At 61.5% G+C, this 16794-nt stretch overlaps 1 protein-coding gene across 1 annotated transcript in view; it reads left to right on the top strand.

Annotated features, from left to right (window-relative positions):
- Positions 1-16716, top strand: part of LOC309451837 (DNA polymerase delta catalytic subunit-like) — a gene marked incomplete at its 3' end in the record, with an annotated part of 44385 nt that extends 27669 nt beyond the window's left edge. The window contains exons 12-17 of the mRNA XM_082076530.1: positions 1632-1779; positions 4521-4616; positions 6039-6176; positions 11131-11306; positions 14556-14708; positions 16614-16716. Coding sequence (XP_081932656.1) covers positions 1632-1779; positions 4521-4616; positions 6039-6176; positions 11131-11306; positions 14556-14708; positions 16614-16716 — 814 coding nt within the window. The remainder of the gene's footprint in view (positions 1-1631; positions 1780-4520; positions 4617-6038; positions 6177-11130; positions 11307-14555; positions 14709-16613) is intronic.
- Between the last annotated feature and the right edge of the window lie 78 nt (positions 16717-16794).

Here is a 16794-nt window from a genome sequence, read left to right as displayed (position 1 = left end):
GTGTCCGTGTGTCTCACTGTCTGTCCGTCTGTCTGTCCGCAGGGTGAAGGCGGAGCTCAAACAGGAGCAGGACCCGTGTGTCCGTGTGTCTCAGTGTGTCCGTGTGTCTGTCCGCAGGGTGAAGGCGGAGCTCAAACAGGAGCAGGACCCGTGTGTCCGTGTGTCTGTCTCACTGTCCGTCTGTCTGTCCGCAGGGTGAAGGCGGAGCTCAAACAGGAGCAGGACCCGTGTGTCCGTGTGTCTCACTGTCCGTCTGTCTGTCCGCAGGGTGAAGGCGGAGCTCAAACAGGAGCAGGACCCGTGTGTCCGTGTGTCTGTCTCACTGTCCGTCTGTCTGTCCGCAGGGTGAAGGCGGAGCTCAAACAGGAGCAGGACCCGTGTGTCCGTGTGTCTCACTGTCCGTCTGTCTGTCCGCAGGGTGAAGGCGGAGCTCAAACAGGAGCAGGACCCGTGTGTCCGTGTGTCTCACTGTCCGTCTGTCTGTCCGCAGGGTGAAGGCGGAGCTGAAACAGGAGCAGGACCCGTGTGTCCGTGTGTCTGTCTCACTGTCCGTCTGTCTGTCCGCAGGGTGAAGGCGGAGCTCAAACAGGAGCAGGACCCGTGTGTCCGTGTGTCTCACTGTCCGTCTGTCTGTCCGCAGGGTGAAGGCGGAGCTCAAACAGGAGCAGGACCCGTGTGTCCGTGTGTCTCACTGTCCGTCTGTCTGTCCGCAGGGTGAAGGCGGAGCTCAAACAGGAGCAGGACCCGTGTGTCCGTGTGTCTCACTGTCCGTCTGTCTGTCCGCAGGGTGAAGGCGGAGCTGAAACAGGAGCAGGACCCGTGTGTCCGTGTGTCTGTCTCACTGTCCGTCCGTCTGTCCGCAGGGTGAAGGCGGAGCTCAAACAGGAGCAGGACCCGTGTGTCCGTGTGTCTCACTGTCCGTCTGTCTGTCCGCAGGGTGAAGGCGGAGCTCAAACAGGAGCAGGACCCGTGTGTCCGTGTGTCTCACTGTCCGTCCGTCTGTCCGCAGGGTGAAGGCGGAGCTCAAACAGGAGCAGGACCCGTGTGTCCGTGTGTCTGTCTCACTGTCCGTCTGTCTGTCCGCAGGGTGAAGGCGGAGCTCAAACAGGAGCAGGACCCGTGTGTCCGTGTGTCTGTCTCACCGTGTCTGTCCGTCTGTCCGCAGGGTGAAGGCGGAGCTCAAACAGGAGCAGGACCCGTGTGTCCGTGTGTCTGTCTCACTGTCCGTCTGTCTGTCCGCAGGGTGAAGGCGGAGCTCAAACAGGAGCAGGACCCGTGTGTCCGTGTGTCTGTCTCACCGTGTCTGTCTGTCTGTCCGCAGGGTGAAGGCGGAGCTCAAACAGGAGCAGGACCCGTGTGTCCGTGTGTCTCACTGTCCGTCTGTCTGTCCGCAGGGTGAAGGCGGAGCTCAAACAGGAGCAGGACCCGTGTGTCCGTGTGTCTCACTGTCCGTCCGTCTGTCCGCAGGGTGAAGGCGGAGCTCAAACAGGAGCAGGACCCGTGTGTCCGTGTGTCTCAGTGTGTCCGTCTGTCTGTCCGCAGGGTGAAGGCGGAGCTCAAACAGGAGCAGGACCCGTGTGTCTCAGTGTGTCCATGTGTCCATCTGTCTCACGGTGTCTGTCTGTCCGCAGGGTGAAGGCGGAGCTCAAACAGGAGCAGGACCCGTTCCGGCGCCAGGTGCTGGACGGGCGGCAGTTGGCGCTCAAGGTCAGCGCCAACTCGGTCTACGGCTTCACCGGCGCCCAGGCCGGGCGGCTGCCATGTCTACCCATATCACAGGTGAGACCCATAGAGACCCATAGAGACCATAGAGACCATAGAGACCCATAGAGACCCATAGAGACCCATAGAGACCATAGAGACCATAGAGACCCATAGAGACCCATAGAGACCCATAGAGACCCATAGAGACCATAGAGACCATAGAGACCCATAGAGACCATAGAGACCCATAGAGACCCATAGAGACCATAGAGACCCATAGAGACCATAGAGACCATAGAGACCCATAGAGACCCATAGAGACCATAGAGACCCATAGAGACCCATAGAGACCCATAGAGACCATAGAGACCCATAGAGACCATAGAGACCATAGAGACCCATAGAGACCCATAGAGACCATAGAGACCCATAGAGACCCATAGAGACACATAGGGACCATAGAGACTATAGAGACCCATAGAGACCCATAGAGACCATAGAGACCATAGAGACACATAGAGACCCATAGAGACCCATAGAGACCATAGAGACCCATAGAGACCCATAGAGACCCATAGAGACCATAGAGACCATAGAGACCATAGAGACCATAGAGACCCATAGAGACCATAGAGACCCATGGAGACCCATAGAGACCATAGAGACCCGTAGACACACCATAGAGACCATAGAGACCCACATGTCCCCATAGCTCCCCATGTGTCCCCATGTGTCCCCATCCTCCCTGTCCTCATGTCCCCATATCCCTCATGTCCCAATATCCCCACGTCCCCAATGTCCCCACAGCCCCAATGTCCCAATGTCCCCATATCCCTCTGTGTCCCTGTCATGTCCCAGGGTCCCCCAATATCCCCTACGTCCCCAATGTCACAGTATCACAGTATCACAGTATGTTTGGGATTGGAAGGGACCTCAAAAGATCATCTAGTCCAATCCCCCTGCTGGAGCAGGAACACCTAGGTGAGGTCGCACAGGAACATGTCCAGGCGGGTTTTGAATGTCTCCAGAGAAGGAGACTCCGCAAACCCCCTGGGCAGCCTGTTCCAGTGTCTGTCACCCTCACTGAGAAGAAGTTTCTTCTCAAATTTAAGTGGAACCTCTTGTGTTCCAGCTTGATCCCATTACCCCTTGTCCTATCATTGTTTGCCACTGAGAAGAGTCTGGCTCCATCCTCATGGCACTCACCCTTTATATATTTATAAACATTAATAAGGTCCCCCCTTAGTCTCCTCTTCTCCAAACTAAAGAGACCCAGCTCCCTCAGCCTTTCTTCATAAGGGAGGTGCTCCACTCCCTTAATCATCTTGGTTGCCCTACGCTGGACCCTCTCCAGCAGTTCCCTGTCCTTCTGGAACTGAGGGGCCCAGAACTGGACACAATATTCCAGATGTGGTCTCACCAGGGCAGAGTAGAGGGGAAGGAGGACCTCTCTCGATCTACTGACCACCCCCCTTCTAATACACCCCAGGATGCCATTGGCCTTCCTGGCCACAAGGGCACAGTGCTGGCTCATGGTCACCCTGCTGTCCCCAGGACCCCCAGGTCCCTTTCCCCTACGCTGCTCTCTAATATGTAATCTCCCAACCTATACTGGAACCTGGGGTTGTTCCTGCCCAGATGCAGGACTCTGCACTTGTCCTTGTTAAATTTCATCAGGTTATTCCCCGCCCAACTCTCCAGCCTGTCCAGGTCTCTGATGGCAGCACAGCCCTCCGGCGTGTCAGCCACTCCTCCTAGCTCGGTGTCATCAGCAAACTTGCTGATAGTACACTCAATTCCCTCGTCCAAGTCATTAATGAATATATTGAATAATATTGGCCCCAGCACTGACCCTTGGGGCACTCCACTAGATACTGGCCTCCAACTAGACTCCGCACCATTGACTACCACTCTCTGGCTTCTCTCCCTAAGCCAGTTTGCAACCCCAATGATGTCCCCAATGTCCCCATGTCCCCCAATATCCCTGATGTCCCCAATGTCCCCATGTCCCCAATGTCCCCAATGTCCCCAATGTCCCCATGTCCCCAATGTCCCCAATGTCCCCATGTCCCCGATGTCCCCATATCCCTCTGTGTCTCCCCCATGTCCCAGTGTCCCCAATATCCCCAATGTCCCCCAATATCCCCAGTGTCCCCAGTGTCCCCAATGTCCCCAATGTCCCCATGATGTCCCCAATGTCCCCAATGTCCCCAATGTCCCCCAATGTCCCCGATGTCCCCATGATGTCCCAATATCCCCAATGTCCCCGATGTCCCCAATGTCCCCCATGTCCCCAATATCCCCAATGTCCCCAATATCCCCATGATGTCCCAATATCCCCAATGATGTCCCAATGTCCCCAATGTCCCCAATATCCCCAATATCCCCAATGATGTCCCCAATGTCCCCCATGTCCCCCATGTCCCCCAATGTCCCCATGATGTCCCCAATGTCCCCATGTTCCCCCATGTCCCCATATCCCTCTGTGTCTCCCCATGTGCCGGTGTCCCCCCAATATCCCCAATATCCCCAATGATGTCCCCAATGTCCCCCACATCCCCAATATCCCCATGATGTCCCCATGTCCCCAATGTCCCCATGATGTCCCCAATATCCCCATGATGTCCCCAATGTCCCCATGATGTCCCCCATGTCCCTGATGTCCCCATGATGTCCCAACGTCCCCAATGTCCCCCATGTCCCCAATATCCCCAATGTCCCCCATGTCCCCATGATGTCCCCAATATCCCCAATGTCCCAATGCCCCCAATGTCCCCAATGTCCCCATGTCCCCATGATGTCCCCAATGTCCCCAGAGCGTCACGGGGTTCGGGCGGCAGATGATCGAGCGCACCAAGCAGCTGGTGGAGAGCAAGTACAGCCTGGCGCAGGGGTTCAGCGCCGACGCCAAGGTATGGGGGTACGGGGGGGTTTTGGGGTGCCCAGGGGGCTTTGGGGGGTCCCCGGGGGCCACACGAGGGTCCCCAGAGGTTTTTGGGGCGATTTGGGGTGTTTTGGGGGGTTTTTAGGGGGTTTTGGGGGGTTCAGGTGTCCCCAGGATGGTGAGTACCCCCCTGGCCCAGAGTTGTTTCCAATGGGGAGATTTGGGGGTACAGGGGGGTTTTGGGGACCCCAGGGGGTTTTGGGGGGTCCCCGGGGGCCACACGAGGGTCCCCAGAGGTTTTTGGGGCGATTTGGGGTGTTTTGGGGGGTTTTTAGGGGGTTTTGGGGGGTTCAGGTGTCCCCAGGATGGTGAGCACCCCCCTGGCCCAGGGTTGTTTCCAATGGGGAGATTTGGGGGTACAGGGGGGTTTTGGGGGCCCTGGAGGATTTTGGGGGATCCCTGAGGGTCCTTAGGGCTCTCACGAGGGTCCCCAGAGGTTTTTGGGGCGATTTGGGGTGTTTTGGGGGGTTTTTAGGGGGTTTTGGGGGGTTCAGGTGTCCCCAGGATGGTGAGCACCCCCCTGGCCCAGGGTTGTTTCCAATGGGGAGATATGGGGGTACAGGGGGGGTTTTGGGGACCCCAGGAGGTTTTGGGGGGTCCCTGAGGGTCCCCAGAAGGGTCCCCAGGGGGGTTTGGGGTGAAATTGGGTCAATTCTGGGTCGATTTTGGTTCATTTTGGGTGAATTCTGGGTGGATTTGGTTGAATTTGGGTGGATTTTGGTTCATTTTGGGCTGATTTTGGGTGGATTCGGGTGCATTTCGGGGTGTCCCCATGTCCCCAATGATGTCCCCAATGTCCCCAGGTGGTCTATGGGGACACGGACTCGGTGATGTGCCACCTGGGGGGGGAATTGGGTCCATTTGGGTCCATTTGGGTCAATTCTGGGTCGATTTTGGTTCATTTTGGGTGGATTTTGGTTCATTTTGGGTGGATTTTGGTTGATTTTGGTGCATTTCGGGGTGTCCCCATGTCCCCAATGATGTCCCCATGTCCCAGGTGGTCTATGGGGACACGGACTCGCTGATGTGTCACCTGGGGGGGGGGTTGGGTCCATTTGGGTCGATTCTGGGTTGATTTTGGTTCATTTTGGGTGGATTTTGGGTGGATTTTGGGTGGATTTGGGTGTATTTGGGGTGCATTTGGGGGTGTCCCCAATGCTGTCCCCATGTCCCCATGTCCCAGGTGGTCTATGGGGACACGGACTCGCTGATGTGCCACCTCGGGGGGGGGTTGGGTCCATTTAGGTCGATTCTGGGTCAATTCTGGGTCGATTCTGGGTTGATTTTGGTTCATTTTGGGTGGATTTTGGGTGAATTTTGGTGGATTTTGGGTGGATTTGGGTGCATTTGGGGGTGTCCCCAATGCTGTCCCCATGTCCCCCTGTCCCAGGTGGTCTATGGGGACACGGACTCGGTGATGTGCCACCTCGGGGGGGTCTCGGTGGCCGTGGCCATGGAGCTGGGCCGGGAAGCGGCCGCCTGGGTGTCCGGCCACTTCCCCTCCCCCATCCGCCTGGAGTTCGAGAAGGTACCGGAGCCCCCAAAACGGCACCCGGGGGGGGGGTGTCCCCATTGTCCCCATTGTCCCCTGAGTGTCCCCATTGCATCCCCTAAGGTGGCCACATTGTCCCCAAGGGGTCCCCATTGTCTCCAGGGGGTCCCCAAGGGGTCCCAGTTGTCCCCATATGTCACCATTGTCCCCTGAGTGTCCCCAAGGGGTCCTCGTTGTCCCCAGGGTGTCTCCATTGTCCCCAGGGGTCCCCATTGTCCCCATATGTCCCCATTGTCCCCTAAGTGTCACCAAGGGGTCCCCGTTGTTGTCCCCAAGGGGTCCCCAGTGTCACCGAGGGGTCCCCAGTGTCCCCATATGTCACCATTGTCCCCTAAGTGTCACCGAGGGGTCCCCAGTGTCCCCATGTGTCCCCATTGTCCCCTGAGTGTCCCCATTGCATCCCCTAAGGTGGCCACATTGTCCCCAAGGGGTCCCCATATGTCACCATTGTCCCCCGAGTGTCACCGAGGGGTCCCCATTGTCCCCAAGGGGTCCCCATTGTCTCCATGGTGTCCCCAAGGGGTCCCCAGTGTCACCGAGGGGTCCCCAGTGTCACCGAGGGGTCCCCAGTGTCCCCATATGTCACCATTGTCCCCATATGTCACCATTGTCCCCTAAGTGTCCCCATTGCATCCCCTAAGGTGGCCACATTGTCCCCAAGGGGTCCCCGTTGTCTCCATATGTCACCATTGTCCCCTGAGTGTCACCGAGGGGTCCCCATTGTCCCCAGGGTGTCCCCATTGTCCCCAAGGGGTCCCCATTGTCTCCAGGGTGTCCCCAACAGGTCCCTGTTGTCCTCATATGTCACCATTGTCCCCTGAGTGTCACCGAGGGGTCCCCATTGTCCCCATATGTCACCATTGTCCCCTGAGTGTCACCGAGGGGTCCCCATTGTCCCCATATGTCACCATTGTCCCCTAAGTGTCCCCATTGCATCCCCTAAGGTGGCCACATTGTCCCCAAGGGGTCCCCGTTGTCCCCATATGTCACCATTGTCCCCTGAGTGTCACCGAGGGGTCCCCGTTGTCCCCAGGGTGTCCCCAAGGGGTCCCCAGTGTCACCGAGGGGTCCCCAGTGTCCTCATATGTCACCATTGTCCCCAAAGTGTCCCCATTGCATCCCCTAAGGTGTCCACATTGTCCCCAAGGGGTCCCCGTTGTCCCCATTGTCCCCTGAGTGTCACCGAGGGGTCCCCGTTGTCCCCATGTGTCCCCATTGTCCCCTGAGTGTCCCCATTGCATCCCCTAAGGTGTCCACATTGTCCCCAAGGGGTCCCCATATGTCACCATTGTCCCCTGAGTGTCACCGAGGGGTCCGCATTGTCCCCAGGGTGTCCCCATTGTCCCCAAGGGGTTCCCAGTGTCACTGAGGAGTCCCCATGATGTCCCCACGATGTCCCCACGGTGTCCCCATGTCCCTGTGATGTGACCCCATGATGTCCCCATGGTGTCCCAGGTGTACAGGCCGTACCTGCTGATCTCCAAGAAGCGTCCTGGGGTGTCCCCATGATGTCCCCATGGTGTCCCCATGTCCCTGTGATGTGTCCCCATGGTGTCCCCATGTTGTCCCCATGCTGTCCCATGGTGTCCCCAGGTGTACTGGCCGTACCTGCTGATCTCCAAGAAGCGTCCTGGGGTGTCCCCATGGTGTCCCCATGGTGTCCCCATGTCCCTGTGATGTGTCCCCACGATGTCCCCACGCTGTCCCCATGTCCCTGATGGTGTCCCCACGCTGTCCCCATGTCCAGGTGTACTGGCCGTACCTGCTGATCTCCAAGAAGCGTCCCGGGGTGTCCCTGTGGTGTCCCCACGATGTCCCCACGCTGTCCCCATGTCCCTGTGATGTCCCCATGCTGTCCCCATGTCCCTGTGGTGCCTCTATGGTGTCCCCACGGTGTCCCCATGTCCCCATGGTGTCCCCAGGTGTACTGGCCGTACCTGCTGATCTCCAAGAAGCGTCCCGGGGTGTCCCCATGGTGTCCCTATGGTGTCCCCATGTCCCTGTGATGTGTCCCCACGATGTCCCCACGCTGTCCCCATGTCCCAGGTGTACTGGCCGTACCTGCTGATCTCCAAGAAGCGTCCCGGGGTGTCCCTGTGGTGTCCCCACGATGTCCCCATGGTGTCCCCATGTCTCTGATGGTGTCCCCACGGTGTCCCCATGTCTCTGATGGTGTCCCCATGGTGTCCCCATGATGTCCCCACGATGTCCCCATGGTGTCCCCATGTCTCTGATGGTGTCCCCACGGTGTCCCCATGTCCCCATGATGTCCCCAGGTGTACTGGCCGTACCTGCTGATCTCCAAGAAGCGTCCCGGGGTGTCCCTGTGGTGTCTCTATGGTGTCCCCACGGTGTCCCCATGTCTCTGATGATGTCCCATGGTGTCCCCATGATGTCCCCATGCTGTCCCCATGTCTCTGATGATGTCCCATGGTGTCCCCATGATGTCCCCATGGTGTCCCCATGTCCCCAGGTGTACAGGCCGTACCTGCTGATCTCCAAGAAGCGTCCCGGGGTGTCCCTGTGGTGTCCCCACGATGTCCCCACGGTGTCCCCATGTCTCTGATGATGTCCCCACGATGTCCCCATGTCTCTGATGATGTCCCCACGATGTCCCATGGTGTCCCAGGTGTACTGGCCGTACCTGCTGATCTCCCAGAAGCGTCCCGGGGTGTCACTGTAGTGTCTCTATGATGTCCCCATGCTGTCCCCATGTCTCTGATGATGTCCCCATGGTGTCCCCACGATGTCCCCATGGTGTCCCCATGTCCCCAGGTGCACTGGCCGTACCTGCTGATCTCCAAGAAGCATCCCTGGGTGTCCCTGTGGTGTCTCTATGATGTCCCCACGGTGTCCCCATGTCTCTCATGGTGTCCCCACAATGTCCCCATGCTGTCCCCATGTCTCTGATGATGTCCCCACGATGTCCCCATGTCTCTGACGATGTCCCCACGGTGTCCCCATGTCTCTGATGATGTCCCCATGATGTCCCATGGTGTCCCAGGTGTACTGGCCGTACCTGCTGATCTCCAAGAAGCGTCCTGGGGTGTCCCTGTGGTGTCCCCACGATGTCCCCACGCTGTCCCCATGTCCCTGTGATGTCCCCACGGTGTCCCCATGTCCCTGTGGTGCCTCTATGGTGTCCCCACGGTGTCCCCATGTCCCCATGGTGTCCCAGGTGTACTGGCCGTACCTGCTGATCTCCAAGAAGCGTCCCGGGGTGTCCCTGTGGTGTCCCCACGATGTCCCCACGGTGTCCCCATGTCCCTGTGATGTCCCCACGGTGTCCCCATGTCCCTGTGGTGTCTCTATGGTGTCCCCACGGTGTCCCCATGTCCCCATGATGTCCTCAGGTGCACTGGCCGTACCTGCTGATCTCCAAGAAGCGTCCCGGGGTGTCCCTGTGGTGTCTCTATGATGTCCCCACGGTGTCCCCATGATGTCCCCATGTCTCTGATGATGTCCCCACAGTGTCCCCATGTCTCTGATGATGTCCCCATGATGTCCCATGGTGTCCCAGGTGTACTGGCCGTACCTGCTGATCTCCAAGAAGCGTCCCTGGGTGTCCCTGTGGTGTCCCCACGATGTCCCCATGTCTCTGATGGTGTCCCCACGGTGTCCCCATGTCCCTGATGGTGTCCCCATGCTGTCCCATGGTGTCCCAGGTGTACTGGCCGTACCTGCTGATCTCCAAGAAGCGTCCCGGGGTGTCCCTGTGGTGTCCCCATGGTGTCCCCACGGTGTCCCCATGTCTCTGATGGTGTCCCCACGGTGTCCCCATGTCTCTGATGATGTCCCCACAGTGTCCCCATGTCTCTGATGATGTCCCATGGTGTCCCCATGTCTCTGATGGTGTCCCCACGGTGTCCCCATGTCTCTGATGATGTCCCATGGTGTCCCCACGATGTCCCCATGCTGTCCCATGGTGTCCCAGGTGTACTGGCCGTACCTGCTGATCTCCAAGAAGCGTCCCGGGGTGTCCCTGTGGTGTCTCTATGGTGTCCCCACAGTGTCCCCATGTCTCTGATGATGTCCCATGGTGTCCCCACGATGTCCCCATGGTGTCCCCATGTCCAGGTGTACTGGCCGTACCTGCTGATCTCCCAGAAGCGTCCCGGGGTGTCCCTGTGGTGTCTCTATGGTGTCCCCATGCTGTCCCCATGTCTCTGATGATGTCCCCACGGTGTCCCCATGTCTCTGATGATGTCCCATGGTGTCCCCATGATGTCCCCATGGTGTCCCCACGGTGTCCCCATGTCTCTGATGATGTCCCATGGTGTCCCCATGATGTCCCCATGGTGTCCCCACGGTGTCCCCATGTCTCTGATGATGTCCCATGGTGTCCCCATGATGTCCCCATGGTGTCCCCACGGTGTCCCCATGTCTCTGATGATGTCCCATGGTGTCCCCATGATGTCCCCATGGTGTCCCCACGGTGTCCCCATGTCTCTGATGATGTCCCATGGTGTCCCCATGATGTCCCCATGGTGTCCCCACGGTGTCCCCATGTCTCTGATGATGTCCCATGGTGTCCCCATGATGTCCCCATGGTGTCCCCACGGTGTCCCCATGTCTCTGATGATGTCCCCATGCTGTCCCCATGTCTCTGATGTGTCCCCATGGTGTCCCCAGGTGTACTGGCCGTACCTGCTGATCTCCAAGAAGCGTCCCGGGGTGTCCCTGTGGTGTCTCTATGGTGTCCCCACAATGTCCCCATGCTGTCCCCATGTCTCTGATGATGTCCCATGGTGTCCCTGTGGTGTCTCTATGGTGTCCCCACGGTGTCCCCATGTCTCTGATGATGTCCCATGGTGTCCCAGGTGTACTGGCCGTACCTGCTGATCTCCAAGAAGCGTCCCGGGTGTCCCTGTGGTGTCTCTATGATGTCCCCATGCTGTCCCCATGTCTCTGATGTGTCCCCATGTCCCAGGTGTACTGGCCGTACCTGCTGATCTCCAAGAAGCGCTACGCGGGTCTGTGCTTCTCGTCGTCCCCCGACGCCCCCGACAAGCTGGACTGCAAGGGGCTGGAGGCCGTGAGGAGGGACAACTGCCCCCTGGCGGCCAACCTGGTCACCGCCTGCCTGCGGCGCATCCTGCTGCACAGGTACGGACAGACGGACACACAGACAGACAGACACACAGACAGACACACAGACACACGGACACACGGACACACAGACAGACAGGGACAACTGCCCCCTGGCGGCCAACCTGGTCACCGCCTGCCTCAGACGGATCCTGCTGCACAGGTACGGACTGACGGACACACATGGGACAGACACACGGACAGACGGACACATGGACACACAGCCAGACACACAGACAGACACACAGCCAGACACACAGACAGACACACAGATACACAGACAGACACACAGATACACAGACAGACACACACACAGACACACAGACAGACAGACAGACACATGGACAGACAGACAGACAGACAGACACATGGACAGACACATGGACAGACAGACAGACACACAGACAGACAGACAGACACACGGACAGACAGACACACAGACAGACACATGGACAGACAGACAGACACACGGACAGACAGACAGACACACGGACACACAGACAGACAGACAGACACACGGAGAGACAGACACACAGACACACGGACACATGGACACACAGGCAGACAGGGGGACAGGGGACATGGGATTTTTTAGGGACCCCATAGGACAACATGGGGTGCCATGGGGTGCCATGGGGTGCCATGGGGTGCCATGGGGGTACCCTGGGTTACCCTGGGGTGCCATGGGGTGCCATTGGGGTGCCGTGGGGTGCCATGGGGTGCCATTGGGGTGCCATGGGGTACCCTGGGGTGCCATGGGGTGCCGTGGGGGTGCCATGGGGTGCCATTGGGGTGCCATGGGGTGCCATGGGGGTGCCATGGGGTGCCATTGGGGCTATGGGGTACCCTGGGGTACCCTGGGGTGCCATGGGATGCCATTGGGGTGCCCTGGGGTGCCCTGGGGTGCCCTGGGGTGCCATTGGGGTGCTATGGGGTACCCTGGGGTACCCTGGGGTGCCATGGGGTGCCATTGGGGTGCCATGGGGTGCCGTGGGATGCCATGGGGGTGCCATTGGGGTGCCATGGGATGCCATTGGGGTGCCATTGGGGTGCCATGGGGTGCCATGGGATGCCATGGGGTGCCGTGGGATGCCATTGGGGTGCCGTGGGGTGCCATGGGGTGCCATAGGGTGCCATTGGGGTGCCGTGGGGTGCCATGGGGTGCCATAGGGTGCCATTGGGGTGCCATGGGGTGCCATGGGGTGCCATTGGGGTGCCGTGGGGTGCCATGGGGTGCCATGGGGTGCCATTGGGGTGCCGTGGGGTGCCATGGGGTGCCATAGGGTGCCATTGGGGTGCCATAGGGTGCCATTGGGGTGCCATTGGGGTGCCATGGGGTACCCTGGGGTGCCATGGGGTGCCATGGGGGTACCCTGGGGTGCCATGGGGTGCCATTGGGGGTGCCATGGGGTGCCATGGGGTACCCTGGGGTACCCTGGGTTACCCTGGGGTGCCATGGGGTGCCATGGGGTACCCTGGGGTGCCATGGGGTGCCATTGGGGTACCCTGGGGTGCCATGGGGTGCCATGGGGTGCCATGGGGTGCCATGGGGGTGCCATGGGGTGCCATGGGGTGCCATGGGATGCCATTGGGGTGCCATGGGGTGCCATGGGGTACCCTGGGGTACCATGGGGTGCCATTGGGGTGCCATGGGAGTACCCTGGGGTGCCATGGGGTGCCATAGGGTGCCATTGGGGTGCCATGGGGTGCCATGGGATGCCATGGGGGTACCCTGGGGTGCCATGGGGTGCCATGGGGGTGCCATGGGGGTACCCTGGGTTACCCTGGGGTGCCATGGGGTGCCATGGGATGCCATTGGGGTGCCATGGGGTGCCATGGGATGCCATTGGGGTACCCTGGGGTGCCATGGGGTGTCATTGGGGTGCCATGGGGTGCCATGGGGTACCCTGGGGTGCCATGGGGTGCCATGGGGTGCCATGGGGTGCCATGGGGTACCCTGGGGTGCCATGGGGTGCCATGGGGTGCCATTGGGGTGCCATGGGGTACCCTGGGGTGCCATGGGGTGCCATGGGGTGCCATTGGGGTGCTATGGGGTACCCTGGGGTGCCATGGGGGTGCCATGGGGTGCCATTGGGGTACCCTGGGGTGCCATGGGGTGCCATGGGGTGCCATGGGGTACCCTGGGGTGCCATGGGGTGCCATGGGGTGCCGTGGGATGCCATTGGGGTACCCTGGGGTGCCATGGGGTGCCATTGGGGTGCCGTGGGGTGCCATGGGGGTACCCTGGGTTACCCTGGGGTGCCATTGGGGTGCCATTGGGGTGCCATGGGGTGCCATGGGGTGCCATGGGGTGCCATTGGGGTGCCATGGGGTGCCATGGGGTACCCTGGGGTGCCATGGGATGCCATGGGGTGCCATTGGGGTACCCTGGGGTGCCATGGGGTGCCATGGGGTGCCATGGGGTGCCATTGGGGTACCCTGGGGTGCCATGGGGTGCCTTGGGGTGCTATGGGGTGCCATGGGGTGCCATGGGATGCCATGGGATGCCATGGGGTGCCATGGGGTGCCATGGGGTTACCCTGGGGTGCCATGGGGTGCCTTGGGGTGCCATGGGGTACCCTGGGGTGCCAGGGGGTGCCATGGGGTGCCATGGGGTACCCTGGGGTGCCATGGGGGTACCCTGGGGTGCCATGGGGTGCCATTGGGGTGCCATGGGGTGCCATGGGGTGCCATGGGGTACCCTGGGGTGCCATGGGGTGCCATGGGGTGCCATTGGGGTGCCATGGGGTGCCATGGGGTGCCATGGGGTGCCATGGGGGTACCCTGGGTTACCCTGGGGTGCCATGGGGTGCCATTGGGTTACCCTGGGGTGCCATGGGGTGCCATGGGGTGCCAGGGGGTGCCATGGGGGTACCCTGGGTTACCCTGGGGTGCCATGGGGTGCCATTGGGGTGCCATTGGGGTGCCATGGGGTGCCATGGGGTGCCATGGGGTGCCATGGGATGCCATGGGGGTACCCTGGGGTGCCATGGGGTGCCATGGGGTGCCATTGGGGTGCCATGGGGTGCCATGGGGTGCCATGGGATGCCATTGGGGTGCCATTGGGATGCCATTGGGGTGCCGTGGGGTGCCATGGGAGTACCCTGGGGTGCCATTGGGGTGCCATGGGATGCCATTGGGGTGCCATTGGGATGCCATTGGGGTGCCGTGGGGTGCCATGGGAGTACCCTGGGGTGCCATGGGGGTACCCTGGGGTGCCGTGGGGTGCCGTGGTGGTTTTGGGGTCCCTCACCCCGTGTTCCCTAGGGACCCGGCGGGGGCGCTGTCGCACGCCAAGGCCGTGATCTCGGACCTGCTGTGCAACCGCGTGGACATTTCGCAGCTCGTTATCACCAAGGAGTTAACGAGGGCGGCCGCGGCCTACGCGGCCCCGCAGGCGCACGTGCAGCTGGCGCAGAGGTGACCCCAATAGTGACACCCCCAAAATGGGGACCCCCTGTACCCCCAAAACCAGCCCCTCAACATGGGGATCCCCCCGCTCACAGCTCGTTAACAACACACAGTTAATGGGCCCCGCAGGCGCACGTGCGGCTGGCGCAGAGGTGACCCCAACATGGGGGTGTCCCCCCAAACCGGGGGTGTCCCCAACGCGGTGTCCCCCAAACTGGGGGTGTCCCCCGAACCGGGGTGTCCCCAGCGCGGTGTCCCCTGAACTGGGGGTGTCCCCCCAAACCAGGGGTGTCCCCCCGAAACTGGGGGTGTCCCCAGCGCGGTGTCCCCCTGAACTGGGGGTGTCCCCCCAAACTGGGGTGTTCCCAACACGGTGTCCCCCTGAACTGGGGGTGTCCCCCAAACCGGGGGTGTCCCCAACGCGGTGTCCCCCTGAACTGGGGGTGTCCCCCCAAACTGGGGGTGTCCCCAATGCGGTGTCCCCCTGAACTGGGGGTGTCCCCTGAACCGGGGGGTCCCCACACGGTGTCCCCTGAACTGGGGGTGTCCCCCGAACCGGGGGTGTCCCCAACGTGGTGTCCCCCAAACTGGGGGTGTCCCCCAAACCAGGGATGTCCCCAACGTGGTGTCCCCCCAAACCGGGGGTGTCCCCCAACACGGTGTCCCCCTGAACTGGGGGTGTCCCCCCCAAACTGGGGGTGTCCCCACACGGTGTCCCCAACGCGGTGTCCCCCCAAACCGGGGGTGTCTCCCCAAACCGGGGGTGTCCCCCGAACCGGGGTGTCCCCACACGGTGTCCCCAACGCGTGTCCCCCCAAACCAGGGGTGTCCCCCTGAACTGGGGGTGTCCCCCAAACCAGGGTGTCCCCAGTGCGGTGTCCCCCCAAACCGGGGGTGTCCCCCGAACTGGGGGTGTCCCCCGAACCGGGGGGTCCCCACACGGTGTCCCCAACACGGTGTCCCCAACGCGTGTCCCCCCAAACCGGGGGTGTCCCCCGAACCGGGGTGTCCCCACACGGTGTCCCCAACGCGGTGTCCCCCAAACCGGGGTGTCCCCACACGGTGTCCCCAGCGCGGTGTCCCCCAAACCGGGGTGTCCCCACACGGTGTCCCCAGCGCGGTGTCCCCCCAAACCGGGGGTGTCCCCCGAACCGGGGGGTCCCCACACGGTGTCCCCAACGCGGTGCCCCCCAAAACGGGGGTGTCCCCCTGAACTGGGGGTGTCCCCCCGAACCGGGGTGTCCCCACATGGTGTCCCCAACGCGGTGTCCCCCGAACCGGGGGGTCCCCAACACGGTGTCCCCTGAACTGGGGGTGTCCCCCCAAACTGGGGGTGTTCCCAACGCGGTGTCCCCCTGAACTGGGGGTGTCCCCCGAACTGGGGGTGTCCCCAACGCGGTGTCCCCCAAACTGGGGGTGTCCCCCAAACCGGGGATGTCCCCAACGTGGTGTCCCCCCAAACCGGGGGTGTCCCCCAACACGGTGTCCCCCAAACTGGGGGTGTCCCCCCAAACCGGGGGTGTCCCCAACGCGGTGTCCCCCAAACTGGGGGTGTCCCCCCAAACTGGGGGTGTCCCCAACGCAGTGTCCCCCTGAACTGGGGGTGTCCCCCAAACCGGGGTGTCCCCAGCGCGGTGTCCCCAACGCGGTGTCCCCCAAACCGGGGGTGTCCCCCGAACCGGGGTGTCCCCAACGCGGTGCCCCCCAAACCGGGGGTGTCCCCCGAACCGGGGGGTCCCCACACGGTGTCCCCAACGCGGTGTCCCCCAAACCGGGGGTGTCCCCCTGAACTGGGGGTGTCCCCCGAACCGGGGGGTCCCCAACGCGGTGTCCCCAACGCGGCGTCCCCCAAACCGGGGGTGTCCCCCTGAACTGGGGGTGTCCCCACACGGTGTCCCCAACGCGTGTCCCCAGGATGCGGCAGCGCGACCCCGGCAGCGCCCCCGGGCTGGGCGACCGCGTCCCCTACGTCATCGTCACCGGGGCCCGCGGGGCGGCCGCCTACACCAAGTCTGAGGTGACGGGGGACACGGGGACATTGGGGACATTGGGGACATTGGGGGGATGGTGGGACATTGGGGGGACGGGGGATATT

The sequence above is a fragment of the Streptopelia decaocto genome (genome assembly GCF_964273445.1).
Source record: "Streptopelia decaocto genome assembly, contig: HAP1_SCAFFOLD_413, whole genome shotgun sequence".
In the NCBI taxonomy this organism is placed as follows: Eukaryota; Metazoa; Chordata; class Aves; order Columbiformes; family Columbidae; genus Streptopelia; species Streptopelia decaocto.
The sequence above is the reverse complement of the archived record's forward strand: the minus strand, read 5'-3'. Positions and strand labels throughout refer to the sequence as shown.